The 15863-nt window shown below is 34.4% G+C and overlaps 2 protein-coding genes and 1 pseudogene across 3 annotated transcripts; 1 reads left to right on the top strand and 2 right to left on the bottom strand.

The window, feature by feature from the left end:
• Window positions 1–2168: 2168 nt before the first annotated feature.
• LOC116137076 (hevamine-A-like) lies at window positions 2169–3368 on the bottom strand. Its single transcript, XM_031422765.1, has one exon. The coding sequence runs from the start codon at window positions 3212–3214 to the stop codon at window positions 2318–2320; it is 897 nt and encodes a 298-aa protein (XP_031278625.1). The 5' UTR covers window positions 3215–3368; the 3' UTR covers window positions 2169–2317.
• A 1893-nt stretch (window positions 3369–5261) lies between these two features.
• LOC116136835 (probable membrane-associated kinase regulator 6) lies at window positions 5262–6315 on the top strand. 2 transcript variants are annotated; one of them, XM_031422506.1, is made up of 2 exons: window positions 5262–5989; window positions 6142–6315. In XM_031422506.1, the coding sequence occupies exons 1-2, from the start codon at window positions 5386–5388 to the stop codon at window positions 6192–6194; spliced, it is 657 nt and encodes a 218-aa protein (XP_031278366.1). In that variant the 5' UTR covers window positions 5262–5385; the 3' UTR covers window positions 6195–6315. The 2 variants fall into 2 exon arrangements, with proteins under 2 accessions (XP_031278366.1, XP_031278367.1); XM_031422507.1 differs by having other exon boundaries at window positions 6123–6315.
• Window positions 6316–10660: 4345 nt separating this feature from the next.
• On the bottom strand, window positions 10661–14508 carry LOC116137157 (annotated as a pseudogene).
• Between the last annotated feature and the right edge of the window lie 1355 nt (window positions 14509–15863).

Here is a 15863-nt window from a genome sequence, read left to right as displayed (position 1 = left end):
AAAAAATTATCTCGATCACCACCATTTGAATCTCCACTCTTCTCTCTACAAAACTCTTCTTACTTCAGCACCTGATATTTTGCTGATTATTAACCACCGAAAAGCTAAGATCTCATATACTTAGTTGATTTCAACGGTGAATATTCAATTGGTCAATACTATTTGATTTAGTGGTCTCCATTTTACAAAAACTCACTTACGTTGGCTCTTGGTAACTTGTTGAACGCCGGCTGAGAAAGTAAAGTGTATTTTGGATATTAACGAAATATAAATGTTGGGTGAAAAAGTGGTATTTTCAAACTTTTAGGGTGGAAAGTGTCATTAAGGCAAACCTTGGATGGGAAAAAGTTGTTTACTCGATTTAATATTAATTACTTGTAATTAATTAACATAATATTATTTATTATTACTGTATAATATGATTTTGTGTTATAACAATAACAATTTTAACAAAATCTGATATTTTTCAAATTTCTAAAATAAATATGAATAAAATTTATTGTTGAACTAAAATAAATATTTTAAGTACTTAATTAAATACTAAAAATCGAATTATTTAATACAAAACTCTAATAAACATACTAAAGTAATAAATATCCTATCAAATTCAATTTATTGGTTATTGATTTCAATTCAATCACATAAAATTAGTCCAATATGGTGCGACAAAGGCAACTAACCTGCAGTATGAGGTGTGCGTGGATGACCAACCGCCAACCGAAATGTGTTTAGTTTATTTTATGAGACTGATCTATTTAACTGTGGTTTATTTGAAAGCACTTTGCAGCCTTTAAATATTAACCACAGGTTTTGATAAATATAGGCCGCTAGTATTTGAGTCTATAAGTTGCTTGTGATTGTTTTGTTGGTACTTGGTTGCTTGCGCTTTCTGTCGTGACGAAGGAAACTGTCATACTTATCCCATTTTGATATAGATATACGTGATCCTAATACACCAAAATATCCAACTCTCATTCTCATACATTTCAATTTTCTCCACCTCCTATTGTTTTGTCCTCTTCCATTTATGTTTATCACACGCAACATAAGTACTGCAATGTGACGCGCTAAGCCTGGTTGTGCAGCAGTCCGTTTCGTTAGAGAGCACAAACACTTGTTCTCGTTCATTTTCTCCCACAAACACCACATATTGATTCATATAATTAGTTAACTTATAGGAGTCTTATCTGTTTAACAACAGATTTCGTTTGATCAAGTCAATTGCAAACTATCATATAGAATTAGTGAAAAATATTAGTGAAAGATGTTGATGAGATTAGTATTATTGTTTTTTGAACTATATCTACGTCACATACCCCCAAATATTTGATGTAATAAAAAGATGATATACGTGAACCTAAGATTGGTACAATGCAAGACTTATCATTTATTTTATTAGAGTCTGTTTTGATAATTTGAGATTATAAAATTATTTTACATTATTCTAATCAAATACTAATTCATAACCTCTATTCGGGATCAAAATCTGTTGGCTTATCGGTTAATTGAAAAAGCCCGATTTTCCTTTTTCCTTTTTCAGAAAAGATTATTCCTTGATAATTTTATTAAATAATTTTACCAAACCCATATTACAGTTTTATAACTACCTCCGTATTTTGTTCAGAGACAAGAAGAGATAACAGAATCAGCTAAATGAAGAAATTGATTACAAGAAGTTTCCGGAAAGAGTCAAAATTTCATTGAATGATATCGTGCGTATTAGTCTTAGCTTGACACTTTCACCTTTGGCTCAAAATTCGATTGAATGATGTCGTAGTCTCGTAGATAATTCGCATGGTCCAGATGTAACTTGCACGCATATTAGTCTTAGCTTGACATTTTCAAATTTGTGTTTCAGTTGATGGTCGCAGCCTGTGCATAGCCTCCACTTGCATCTTCACAACGTCGTCGGTTGCCCCTTGCCCTGTCATCTCCTCACTTCCCATCAAGGTCGCGTGTATTTAACACAAACGAAACGAAGCTACCTACCCATTTATTTAACAGATTGATTTTTCATAGATTTTAGTGCTCAGTCATATATTATGAAGTTTCGGAGAGAAACCTAAAGATAGTGAAGTCAAGGAAAGGAACACAGAGCTGTTGTTTTAACATATAGCTAGTAATTTAGGACCGCAATCCGTGTATATATCCTTCATAAATGACAAGAGAACAGGCACAATTATATTTCACAAATGACAAGAATACAGGCACAATTATATTACATGCATGTGGAATACATAAAATTTAAGACCTCACTCATATGCAAAGATACATGATATGATACATTGACAGTAGTTTAGTACTTTCGTGTTAAGAATTAGACATCATTCTTGATGGAAGAACTGTATCCACTTTGATCATCATAATACTTGGACCACAACATAACACCTCCATACTTGTCAGAACCCTTGATGAACGGAAGCACTTTTGATTTAAGATCAGCAACCGGAATGAAGCCAGTACCTGCAGCCTCAGGAGATGCAGGTAAACCTAAGAAAATCTTAGTAGCAGGAATATCTGAGGTCCACTCTTTCCATGCGTTTTCTAGTTTCCCAATATCTCCTTGAGTGTATTGACAAGGTGGGTTGTTATAGAATTGGACCCAGACATTGTCAAAAACACCAGTTTTAAGGGCATCTCCTATCCAAGCATCAGGAAATGGGCATTGAGGAGCTGCAGTTATGTACACCTTCTTGCCTTGATTGCTATATCCTGAAAGAAATCTTGCAAGCTCGCCCCAGTGTTGGTTTGTTCCACCTTCAATATCAAAATCAATACCATCCAGTACAGCAGGCCCAAGTGGACGAGATGACGATTGTCCCCCAAGGAAGTTATTCCAAAGGTAAGTAGCAACTTGCTTTGCATCTGCAGTTGAGGTAAGCGAGTAGCTACCAGAAGCGCCTCCCAATGAAAGAACCACTTTGACACCTTTGGCTTGACAGGATTTAATGTCAGAGCTCAAGCCAGTGCAACCATTGCTGTATGGATCACAATGACCGGCAAGGTTTATCATTGGGGTCCGCCCATCGCCAAAAGTAGCTAGAAAGGATAATATTACATAGTCATACTTCCCTGTAGCACAAGTCTCTTGAAGAGTGCCTTCATTGCCGTTTTGACCCCAATAGATAGCAATACCCCCAGCATTAGAACCTATTGCTAGCAAAAGCAATAGTAAGGAGAAAAATGTCATTGAGATTGCTGATCGAAACGCCATTATACTCAAATTTGCTGGCCAGAATCACTCACGCTAATCAGAATTAATTTTTTGTTTGCTGAGTTATGTTAAGAGAGCCCGCATGCGCGCATTTTATATGTGATACAGATTTGGTCTTTGTGGTAATGCTAAATTGCTAATCAAGGGATTCACCAGTCTGGAAGAGTGACATTTGCTTGACGCAGACGAAGTGTTTATAGCCAAACAATTCTAGTTCATTTGAAAGTTGGTTTGTCACTTGCCTCTGTTTAGAACAATAATAGCTTCGGCGTCTTGTGTTACCCTTTACGCTAAATGAACATATATAATGGCAGTTAACTAGTGTATATTAACAAGATAAAGTTCAAAGTCTGAAATATTATTATAATATTACTAACCTTATTCCTTTTTTGGAAGATCTTTTTGAAGTTATTCAAGGAAGTTTAAATAATTATGATTTGACAGCCCTCGCAAAATGTGTAAGGCATCTTCCTCTCAGTCATTCAAATTAACGAAATTTCCTTGCAAGTAAATTAGCAGCAAGATTACATATAAATCCAGCCCCGCAAAGATTATTGTTTTGGATGATACCTTAATCAGAGATATTCAATATCTCCCGTGTTAACATAAAATCCTCTCGATCTTTATGGCAGTAAAAGATTGATTTTGATTCGTACAACCTAAGCTAAGTAATGAAATATTTGATAGATTCCACTACTCACTGAATCCCTTGATGATGATTTAAATAAATCTTTACCCATTTAAGTGTTAAAAGATCAAAACCAAGTACAAGTACAAGATGTTTCAGTTAGAGACCAAATCCAAGAGCTACCCACCGAACCATTTGGAGTCCAAGATGTATTTGCTAGAGACCAACTGATTTTGTAATATTGCAGTTGACCAATATTTGATTTGGTTTTATCAATTGCTGTGTATAATGATAAGTGTGGGAGAGATAAGCTTAATCCAATTCTTCTCATTAAGGACCATAGAGAATGAAGTCCATGTACATAAAGTGGTTAAAAAAATATACTAATGGGTCAGTTGCCACTGTCCTATTTTCAATCGTTCATGTAAAATTGTAAATGACAGCAACATATTAACATTATATAAATATCAATGGGTCAGGCCTCAGCCGGTTGGCCACATTATGGAACATTGTGCCTTGTGGTGGGTTCTGGCCCAATTTTAGCACTAAGTTCCTACTAGCTTCTGACGTTCAGGTCTTATCTTAATTTTCAAGAGCTAAGATATAGTCCAAAAAATTAGTTATTTTTAAATACAAATATATTAAATTTCATTTTAACTGAAAGCATATTTTATTCTCTTATAGGAGTATTCACTTGTTTCCACTTTTGCTATGACAATATATGTTAACATGGGAGATGTGTGTATTTGTACAAGAGATTCTCCTTAATATTTTTTAATCTGTCAATACAAATTCCACATCACCATTCTCTATATAATTAAATAATATAATAATAATAACCAATCTAAAAAATTATGACAACACTTCTAGAATGCCATTTTAGTTTATAAAGATGGAATTATTTTGACATTACAACATGGCACTTGTTATAACTTATAGGTAACTTGAAACTGTAGATTTCCTCTTTTATTTATGTTTATCTTTGCTGGAATATCTCATATATGAAATATATTAGATGGAATACATTTTGGCATCCGTAACCAAAACGAAAACGAAAACGAATAAATAAATAAATAAAGACATAAGAAAATCAAGCAAAAGAAAAAATATATATATATAACATTATTCCAATTGCTCCTGTTTCTTGTTCCATTTGTCTCTCGATGGCCCAATATCGGATGGACCAAGCAATTACCGTCTGCGGTCGAATAATTTTGTGAAATTTATTGCTTTTTTTTTTTCCATAAAACAAACCATAATCCATTATGTTATTGACTTAGAATTTTTTATATTTATATATACACACACACGAAACATGCACGAAAGTTATTGCTTAACAAGAAATATTATTATGTTACCTTAATATAACCTCATTATGAATATTATAGTATAATATATAGCTAGCCTTATAATCTAATGATTATCCTGCCTTTAAAAAATTGTTTCCTTATTGAATCTAACCTTTCTTGTTCTCGTGGATTGGAACCTGTATATATATACAAGCTTATCATCCTTCATTGGAACTATTTGCCCTAATTGGTCCATGGAAAAATCCCACCCTTTAGCCATTGAAAGTTTTTCATCTAGTTGGTTATCAAATACAACATCTCTTAACAATTCCAGGGAAGTCACCTCAAAGGAATTGGACGGCACCTTAGTAAAAGAAGCCCTCAACTTTAATTTTGATATTCCTACATCCCCTGTTGCTCTTCTTCATGCTGATGAACTTTTTTCCGATGGCCTCATCAAACCTGTATTTGTTGATGATCCTTCAGAGATAGATTCCTCCAATAGCTCAGATTTCATAACAGTCTTACCTGGCTCTTCGTTTTCTGTAGGAAATATTGGTATTTCATCCCTGGATGGTCATTGTGATTGCTTTATAAAATGGAAAGAGTCGTCCCAGCGAATCATCCAGAAGTGTTTTGGACATATCAGATCGTTGTGCAATAAAGCAATTATAAGAAGTTCAAGAAAAAGTATTAGGGTTAACGATATTGATAGGAGACTAGCTTGGGAAGTTAAGAGGTGTAGCAATAATTCACCCCAAGCATCTCCACAAAGAAGTACAGCATATTCAGTGGATGATTGGTGTGATATTGAGAGCTCAATCCATGAAGCCATTCTTCATTGCAAAAGATCAATAGGTATGTTCATCGACCTTTAATCTCTTCTTTACTTTAAGAGTTAATTAACCACCCTTTGTTTTCTCAAGCACGTAGTTATTAACAGTGACAAATATTTTAGTCGTGATTGATCATCATTTACGTTTTAATTCAGAGAAATGATCGTTTAACAGAGACAACAGCGACTGGAAGGAGAAGAGTAGAGGTGTCAGACATGCATGGCTAGAGATTGAGCACAAGTGGTCCTTTGTCCATTTCTTGGTGTTCCTTCCTCTTGGATTTAAATCTGAATTTGTCTCGCACAAGCTTCATGGATACATAGCTGTAGAAACTCTTAATTAATATTGGATGACACTTATTTGTTGTTTTCTGAATTTTATAGAAAAATCTTGTTAAAATAGCATATTTTTTTGTTCTCTTCTTCTTGTAAGTATATGAAGATTTCCGGCACCCTCCTCTTTCTCCTTATAATTGTCTATGTGAAAATCTTAGTAAGGCTTTTCAGGATAAAATTAATGTTGTTCCAAGGACTTACCATTATATCAAGGAACTTAGCAGTCAAATTGCTGAAGGCATAATGCCGTAGGCAATTCAAAAGTAAATTCAGGAAAGCAATTGCACAGGAAATTAAAAGCTGTGTTCTGTTGGAAATGTAAGGGCCCTCATCAAGTCTTCGTTTTATCCTTCTGTTGTTATGTTTTCGTCTTTTCAGCTGTGGGGAGGGTAACCCTCCAATTTCGTGCCTTTTGTCAGACATATTGATTTGAGACATTACGCATCTAAACCTTGGAGAAAATCGGGCATGTTATTGTGAATGTTCATTAATGGGAATGGACTTGAGCAATGTGAATAAGTTCATTATCGTCAATGGACTCTGTAATTTTTGTGTTTGTATTATTAGGAGACAGAGAAGGGATTTTCTAAGAGTTGATCACGTGAGAACAAACAAGTTGATAGGATAGAGACAAAGTATATATGGTAGGAGAAAATCCATATCAATTGTGAAGCAGCACCGCAACACTCAAATTTAGCCTGAACGGAGGGGACCAAACCCATTAATTGCTTTCCCGCATCTTACTTGTGTTCACTATCAGACTTCCCATTCCTGTTTTCTGTCGTTGGCTAACTTCTCAAAGCCAATTCTTGGAATTCGATGGAGTGTCCCATACAGTATAAAGTTCTCGTTTACGCGTTCCAGTACACTATTTCACATCAGAATAGGCATGTAACACGTANGAAATGACACCCTTATTGTGGCTTAATTACGACCCTATATAAATACAATTGAAAGTCAAATAAGATATTACAATAGTTTACAACCCATAATGATATCATATGCTTAAATAATCAATTAGACAACATTACCGCATACAGGATATGTTTGGCAAATCAGATTGCACAAAATGATACTACAAGTAATGTTAACGCTACGTATCCAAAGGATATATATTATCATCGGACCGTCTCTGTCAAAGGGTTACTTTACCTGTAAGATTGCAAAAGATTACTTCATTGGTAAGTCTTAACGTTGACCTATTAGTTAGGTCTTGTGTCACTCCATATTAGGATTACTTCATATGTAAATCTACTAAGTCAACAATATATAAATCGGTCTTTCACCCCCAACAAAAGGATCTTTGGAGTACTATATTCTTCCTACTATAAAAACCGTATCTTCTGTACTAAGAATTGAGCTTGTTTGTACTTAAAAAGCGCACAATATGAGCAATAATATAACATTGAACGTAAGATTTGCACTTTACGTCCTAACTATTTTAGAAATTCTTTATTCTTTGTGTTTGTTTATTATTTTCGCATTAATTTAACATTAAAATACAGGTTTACTACAAACCCTGACGTGGATTCTACCATAGATCTTACATACTTCTCATTGGTGTAAAAAATCGAATCAAGAATATATAGAAAAACAAAAATTAAAACCTATATATGGAGCTATATTTCATTTTTTAGAGTTTTGGACTAAAAGAATTTATGCGCAAAGAAAAGAATATGGAAAATGATAGAGCCACCGAAGGTTGCGCACCGAATTTGTGCACCGAATGACGTGGCAAAATCCTGACCATTTATTGATATTAACTGGTAATAAATAAATGGTCAAGATTTTACTACGTAATTCGGTGCACAGATTCAGTGCACAACCTTCGGTGGCTGTAGCATTACTCAAATAATATTGATTGTCCCCACTGCTTGTCTTTATGTTTGCCTCATGGAGATATAATGTTTGCCTCATGGAGGTATGATGTTTGGTTTGCATGAGTTTTGCAACTTTAAATATGATTTGATGTAAGTAAATGACCTTTTCCCAACCCAGGTTTGCCATAATTACAGTTCCCACCTAAAAAGTTTTAAAGTACCATTTCCCACTTAAAGTTAATATTATGTTATTATGCAAAGCCGATTATGGTAGAAAAAATTATCTCGATCACCACCATTTGAATCTCCACTCTTCTCTCTACAAAACTCTTCTTACTTCAGCACCTGATATTTTGCTGATTATTAACCACCGAAAAGCTAAGATCTCATATACTTAGTTGATTTCAACGGTGAATATTCAATTGGTCAATACTATTTGATTTAGTGGTCTCCATTTTACAAAAACTCACTTACGTTGGCTCTTGGTAACTTGTTGAACGCCGGCTGAGAAAGTAAAGTGTATTTTGGATATTAACGAAATATAAATGTTGGGTGAAAAAGTGGTATTTTCAAACTTTTAGGGTGGAAAGTGTCATTAAGGCAAACCTTGGATGGGAAAAAGTTGTTTACTCGATTTAATATTAATTACTTGTAATTAATTAACATAATATTATTTATTATTACTGTATAATATGATTTTGTGTTATAACAATAACAATTTTAACAAAATCTGATATTTTTCAAATTTCTAAAATAAATATGAATAAAATTTATTGTTGAACTAAAATAAATATTTTAAGTACTTAATTAAATACTAAAAATCGAATTATTTAATACAAAACTCTAATAAACATACTAAAGTAATAAATATCCTATCAAATTCAATTTATTGGTTATTGATTTCAATTCAATCACATAAAATTAGTCCAATATGGTGCGACAAAGGCAACTAACCTGCAGTATGAGGTGTGCGTGGATGACCAACCGCCACCCGAAATGTGTTTAGTTATTTTATGAGACTGATCTATTTAACTGTGGTTTATTTGAAAGCACTTTGCAGCCTTTAATATTAACCACAGGTTTTGATAAATAAGGCCGCTAGTATTTGAGTCTATAAGTTGCTTGTGATTGTTTTGTTGGTACTTGGTTGCTTGCGCTTTCTGTCGTGACGAAGGAAACTGTCATACTATCCCATTTTGATATAGATATACGTGATCCAATACACCAAAATATCCAACTCTCATTCTCATACATTTCAATTTTCTCCACCTCCTATTGTTTTGTCCTCTTCCATTTATGTTTATCACACGCAACATAAGTACTGCAATGTGACGCGCTAAGCCTGGTTGTGCAGCAGTCCGTTTCGTTAGAGAGCACAAACACTTGTTCTCGTTCATTTTCTCCCACAAACACCATTGATTCTAATTAATTAACTTACATGAGTCTTATCTGTTTAACAACAGATCCCGTTTGACCAGTCAATTGCAAACTATCATATAGAATTAGTGAAAAATTAATGAAGATGTTGATTAGTATTATTGTTTTTTAACTATCACTCACGTACCCCCAATATTTGATGTAATAAAAATATATATACGTGAACCTAAGATTGGTACAATGCAAGACTTATCATTATTTTTTAGAGTCTGTTTTGATAATTGAGATTATAAAATTATTTTACATTATTCTAATCAAATACTAATTCATAACCTCTATTCGGATCAAAATCGTTGGCTTATAGGTTAATTGAAAAAGCCCGATTTTCCTTTTCCTTTTTCAAAAGATTATTCTTGATAATTTTATTAATAATTTTACCAAACCCATATTACAGTTTTTAAACTACCTCCGTATTTTGTTCAGAGACAGAAGAGATAACAGAATCAGCTAAATGAAGAAATTGATTACAAGAAGTTTCGGAAAGATCAAAATTTCATTGAATGATATCGTGCGTATTGTCTTAGCTTGACACTTTCACCTTTGGCTCAAAATTCGATTGAATGATGTCGTAGTCTCGTAGATAATTCGCATGGTCCAGATATAACTTGCACGCATATTAGTCTTGGCTTGACATTTTCAACTTTGGGTTCCAGTTGATGGTCGCAGCCTGTGCATAGCCTCCACTTGCATCTTCACAACGTCGTCGGTTGCCCCTTGCCCTGTCATCTCCTCACTTCCCATCAAGGTCGCGTGTATTTAACACAAACGAAACGAAGCTACCTACCATTTATTTACAGATTGATTTTTCATAGATTTTAGTGCTCAGTCATATATTATGAAGTTTCGGAGAGAAACCTAAAGATAGTGAAGTCAAGGAAAGGAACACAGAGCTGTTGTTTTAACATAATAGCTAGTAATTTAAGACCGCAATCCGTGTATATATCCTTCATAAATGACAAGATACAGGCACATTATATTTCATAAATGACAAGAATACAGGCACAATTATATTACATGCATGTGGGATACATAAAATTTAAGACCTCACTCATATGCAAAGATACATGATATGATACATTGACAGTACTTTAGTGTTCAGAATTAGACATCATTCTTGATGGAAGAACTGTATCCACTTTGATCATCATAATACTGGACCACAACATAACACCTCCATACTTGTCAGAACCCTTGATGAACGGAAGCACTTTTGATTTAAGATCAGCAACCGGAATGAAGCCAGTACCTGCAGCCTCAGGAGATGCAGGTAAACCTAAGAAAATCTTAGTAGCAGGAATATCTGAGGTCCACTCTTTCCATGCGTTTTCTAGTTTCCCATATCTCTGAGTGTATTGACAAGGTGGTTGTTATAGAATTGGACCCAGACATTGTCAAACACACCAGTTTTAAGGGCATCTCCTATCCAAGCATCAGGAAATGGGCATTGTGAGCTGCAGTTATGTACACCTTCTTGCCTTGATTGCTATATCCTGAAAGAAATCTTGCAAGCTCGCCCCAGTGTTGGTTTGTTCCACCTTCGATATCAAAATCAATACCATCCAGTACAGCAGGCCCAAGTGGACGAGATGACGATTGTCCCCCAAGGAAGTTATTCCAAAGGTAAGTAGCAACTTGCTTTGCATCTGCACTTGAGCTAAGCGAGTAGCTACCAGAAGCGCCTCCCAATGAAAGAATCACTTTGACACCTTTGCTTGACAGGATTTATGTCAGAGCTCAAGCCAGTGCAACCATTGCTGTATGGATCACAATGACCGGCAAGGTTTATCATTGGGGTCCGCCCATCGCCAAAAGTTGCTAGAAAAGATAATATACATGGTCATAGTTCCCTGTAGCACAAGTCTCTTGAAGAGTGCCTTCATTGCCGTTTTGACCCCAATAGATAGCAATACCCCCAGCTTAGTACCTATTGCTAGCAAAAGCAATGTAAGAAAAAATGTCAGTGAGATTGCTGATCGAAACGCCTTATACTCAAATTTGCTGGCCAGAATCACTCACGCTAATCAGAATTAATTTTTTGTTTGCTGAGTTATGTACTTATGTTAAGAGAGCCCGCATGCGCGCATTTTATAGTGTACAGATTTGGTCTTTGTGGTAATGCTAAATTGCTAATCAAGGGATTCACCAGTCTGGAAGAGTGACATTTGCTTGACGCAGACGAAGTGTTTATAGCCAAACAATTCTAGTTCATTTGAAAGTTGGTTTGTCACTTGCCTCTGTTTAGAACAATAATAGCTTCGGCGTCTTGTGTTACCCTTTACGCTAAATGAACATATATATGGCAGTTACTAGTGTTATATTAACAAGATAAAGTTCAAAGTCTGAAATATTATTATAATATTACTAACCTTATTCCTTTTTTGGAAGATCTTTTTGAAGTTATTCAAGGAAGTTTAAATAATTATGATTTGACAGCCCCCGCAAAATGTGAAAAGCACTTCCTCTCAGTCATTCAAACGAAATTTCCTTGCAAGTAAACTAGCAGCAAGATTACTATAAATCCAGCCCCGCAGAGATTATTGTTTTGGATGATACCTTAATCAGAGATATTCAATATCTCCCGTGTTAACATAAAATCCTCTCGATCTTTATGGCAGTAAAAGATTGATTTGATTCGTAAACCTAAGCTAAGTAATGAAATATTTGATAGATTCCACTACTCACTGAATCCCTTGATGATGTTTAAATAAATCTTTACCCATTTAGTGTTAAAGATCAAAACAAGTACAAGTACAATGTTTCAGTTAGAGACCAAATCCAAGAGCTACCCACCGAACCATTTGGAGTCCAAGATGTATTTGCTAGAGACCAACTGATTTGTAATATTGCAGTTGACCAATATTTGATTTGGTTTTATCAATTGCTGTGTATAATGATAAGTGTGGGGGAGATAAGCTTAATCCAATTTTCTCATTAAGGACCATAGAGAATGAAGTCCATGTACATAAAGTGGTTAAAAAATATACTAATGGGTCAGTTGCCACTGTCCTATTTTCAATCGTTCATGTAAATTACAGTAACATTATCCAAATATCAATGGGTCAGGCCTCAACCGGTTGGCCACATTGGAACATTGTGCCTTGTGGTGGGTTCTGGCCCAATTTTAGCACTAAGTTCCTACTAGCTTCTGACGTTCAGGTCTTATCTTAATTTTCAAGAGCTAAGATATAGTCCAAAAAATTAGTTATTTTTAAATACAAATATATTAATTTCATTTTAACTGAATGCATATTTTATTCTCTTATATTCACTTTTTCACTTTTGTTATGACAATATATGCTAACATGGGAGATGTGTGTATTTGTACAAGAATTCTCCTTAATATTTTTAATCTGTCAATACAAATTCCACATCACCATTCTCTATATAATTAAATAATATAATAATAATAACCATCTAAAAAATTATGACAACACTTCTAGAATGCCATTTTAGTTTATAAAGATGGAATTATTTGACATTACAACATGGCACTTGTTATAACTATAGGTAACTTGAAACTGTAGATTTCCTCTTTTATTTATGTTTATCTTTGCTGGAATATCATATATGAATATATTAGATGGAATACATTTTGGCATCCGTAACCAAAACGAAAACGAATAAATAAATAAAGAAAAAAATATATATATATATATAACAGTATTCCATTGCTCCTGTTTCTTGTTCCATTTGTCTCTCGATGGCCCAATATCGGATGGACCAAGCAATTACGTCTGCGGTCGAATAATTTTGTGAAATTTATTGCTTTTTTTTTTTCCATAAAACAAACCATAATCCATTATGTTATTGACTTAGAATTTTTTATATTTATATATACACACACACGAAACATGCACGAAGTTATTGCTTAACAGAAATATTATTATGTTACCTTAATATAACCTCATTATGAATATTATAGTATAATATAGCTAGCCTTATAATCTAATGATTATCCTGCCTTTAAAAATTGTTTCCTTATTGAATCTAACCTTTCTTGTTCTCGTGGATTGGAACCTGTATATATACAAGCTTATCATCCTTCATTAGAACTATTGCCCTAATTGGTCCATGGAAAAATCCCACCCTTTAGCCATTGAAAGTTTTTCATCTAGTTGGTTATCAAATACAACATCTCTTACAATTCCAGGGAAGTCACCTCAAAGGAATTGGACGGCACCTTAGTAAAAGAAGCCCTCAACTTTAATTTTGATATTCCTACATCCCTGTTGCTCTCTTCATGCTGATGAACTTTTTTCCGATGGCCTCATCAACCTGTATTTGTTGATGATCCTCCGGAGATAGATTCCTCCAATAGCTCAGATTTCATAACAGTCTTACCTGGCTCTTCGTTTTCTGTAGGAAATATTGGTATTTCATCCCTGGATGGTCATTGTGATTGCTTTATAAAGTGGAAAAAGTCGTCCCAGCGAATCATCCAAAGTGTTTTGGACATATCAGATCGTTGTGCAATCAAGCAATTATAGAAGTTCAAGAAAGTATTAGGGTTAACGATATTGATAGGAGACTAGCTTGGGAAGTTAGAGGTGTAGCAATATTCACCCAAGCATCTCCACAAGAAGTACAGCATATTCAGTGGATGATTGGTGTGATATTGAGAGCTCAATCCATGAAGCCATTCTTCATTGCAAAAGATCAATAGGTATGTTATCGACCTTTAACTCTTCTTTACTTTAAGAGTTAATTAACCACCCTTTGTTTTCTCAAGCACGTAGTTATTAACAGTGACAAATATTTTAGTCGTGATTGATCATCATTTACGTTTTAATTCAGAGAAATGATCGTTTAACAGAGACAACAGCGACTGGAAGGAGAAGAGTAGAGGTGTCAGACATGCATGGCTAGAGATTGAGCACAGGTGGTCCTTGTCCATTTCTTGGTGTTCCTTCTCTTGGATTTAATCTGAATTTGTCTCGCACAAGCTTCATGGATTCATAGCTGTAGAAACTCTTAATTAATATTGGATGACACTTATTTGTTGTTTTCTGAATTTATAGAAAAATCTTGTTAAAATAACATATTTTTTTGTTCTCTTCTTCTTGTAAGTATAAGAAGATTTCCGGCACCCTCCTCTTTCTCCTTATAATTGTCTATGTGAAAATCTTAGTAAGGCTTTTCAGGATAAAATTAATGTTGTTCCAAGGACTTACCATTATATCAAGGAACTTAGCAGTCAAATTGCTGAAGGCATAATGCCGTAGTCAATTCAAAAGTAAATTCAGGAAAGCAATCGCACAGGAAATTAAAGCTGTGTTCTGTTGGAAATGTAAGGGCCCTCATCAAGTCTTCGTTTTATCCTTCTGTTGTTATGTTTTCGTCTTTTCAGCTGTGGGGAGGGTAACCCCTCCAATTTCGTGCCTTTTGTCAGACATATTGATTTGAGACATTACGCATCTAAACCTTGGAGAAAATCGGGCATGTTATTGTGAATGTTCATTAATGGGAAGGACTTGAGCAATGTGAATATGTTCATTATCGTCAATGGACTCTGTAATTTTGGTGTTTGTATTATTAGGAGACAGAGAAGGGATTTTCTAAGAGTTGATCACGTGAGAACAAACAAGTTGATAGGATAGAGACAAAGTATATATGGTAGGAGAAAATCCATATCAATTGTGAAGCAGCACCGCAACACTCAAATTTAGCCTGAACGGAGGGGACCAAACCCATTAATTGCTTTCCCGCATCTTACTTGTGTTCACTATCAGACTTCCCATTCCTGTTTTCTGTCGTTGCTAACTTCTCAAAGCCATTCTTGGAATCGATGGAGTGTCCCATACAGTATAAAGTTCCGTTTACGTGTTCCAGTACACTATTCACATCAGAATAGGCATGTAACACGAATGCAATCAGTAATATTATATTTAAAAAAAAAAAAAAGTTATTCCAAAATTTAATCTCATCAAATAATTTGTCAACTAATTGTAGGTATTTATATCACCTTATCATTCACATGGTGATATATAATAAATACGTTATGTAAATGAATCATTCAGATATTCCAAAAAAAAAAAAAAAATGTCGGTTTTGCTCATTTACGATAATATATAAGTAACCAGTCAAATTTCTTTAAAATATATATTTAAATATAACACCTACCTATAATATAAACGTCCCTTCAACTAAACTGAAGTCAAACTTGACCAATAATGAGCACCATCTTTGGTTTCATTATCAAAGATATAAATGGCCATAATTCTGTCATAATCCTTCTAATTGCGATACCAAACTTTACTTCTCAGATCCAGTCCATATAGAACAATTGCTTATTTGGTTTAAATCC

The sequence above is a fragment of the Pistacia vera genome, unplaced genomic scaffold (assembly GCF_008641045.1).
Source record: "Pistacia vera cultivar Batoury unplaced genomic scaffold, PisVer_v2 Contig320, whole genome shotgun sequence".
NCBI lineage: Eukaryota > Viridiplantae > Streptophyta > Magnoliopsida > Sapindales > Anacardiaceae > Pistacia > Pistacia vera.
Note: the sequence above shows the minus strand (reverse complement) of the source record. Positions and strands in the feature narration are given on the sequence as shown.

What these genes read in the sequence shown, in the direction of transcription:
- LOC116137076 (XM_031422765.1), bottom strand. Translation starts at nt 3,214, where the DNA reads ATGGCGTTTCGATCAGCAATCTCAATGACATTTTTCTCCTTACTATTG.
- LOC116136835 (XM_031422506.1), top strand. Translation starts at nt 5,386, where the DNA reads ATGGAAAAATCCCACCCTTTAGCCATTGAAAGTTTTTCATCTAGTTGG. An exon ending in TCATTGCAAAAGATCAATAG is followed by an intron (nt 5,990 to 6,141) that starts GTATGTTCATCG and finishes ATCGTTTAACAG; the next exon opens with AGACAACAGCGACTGGAAGG.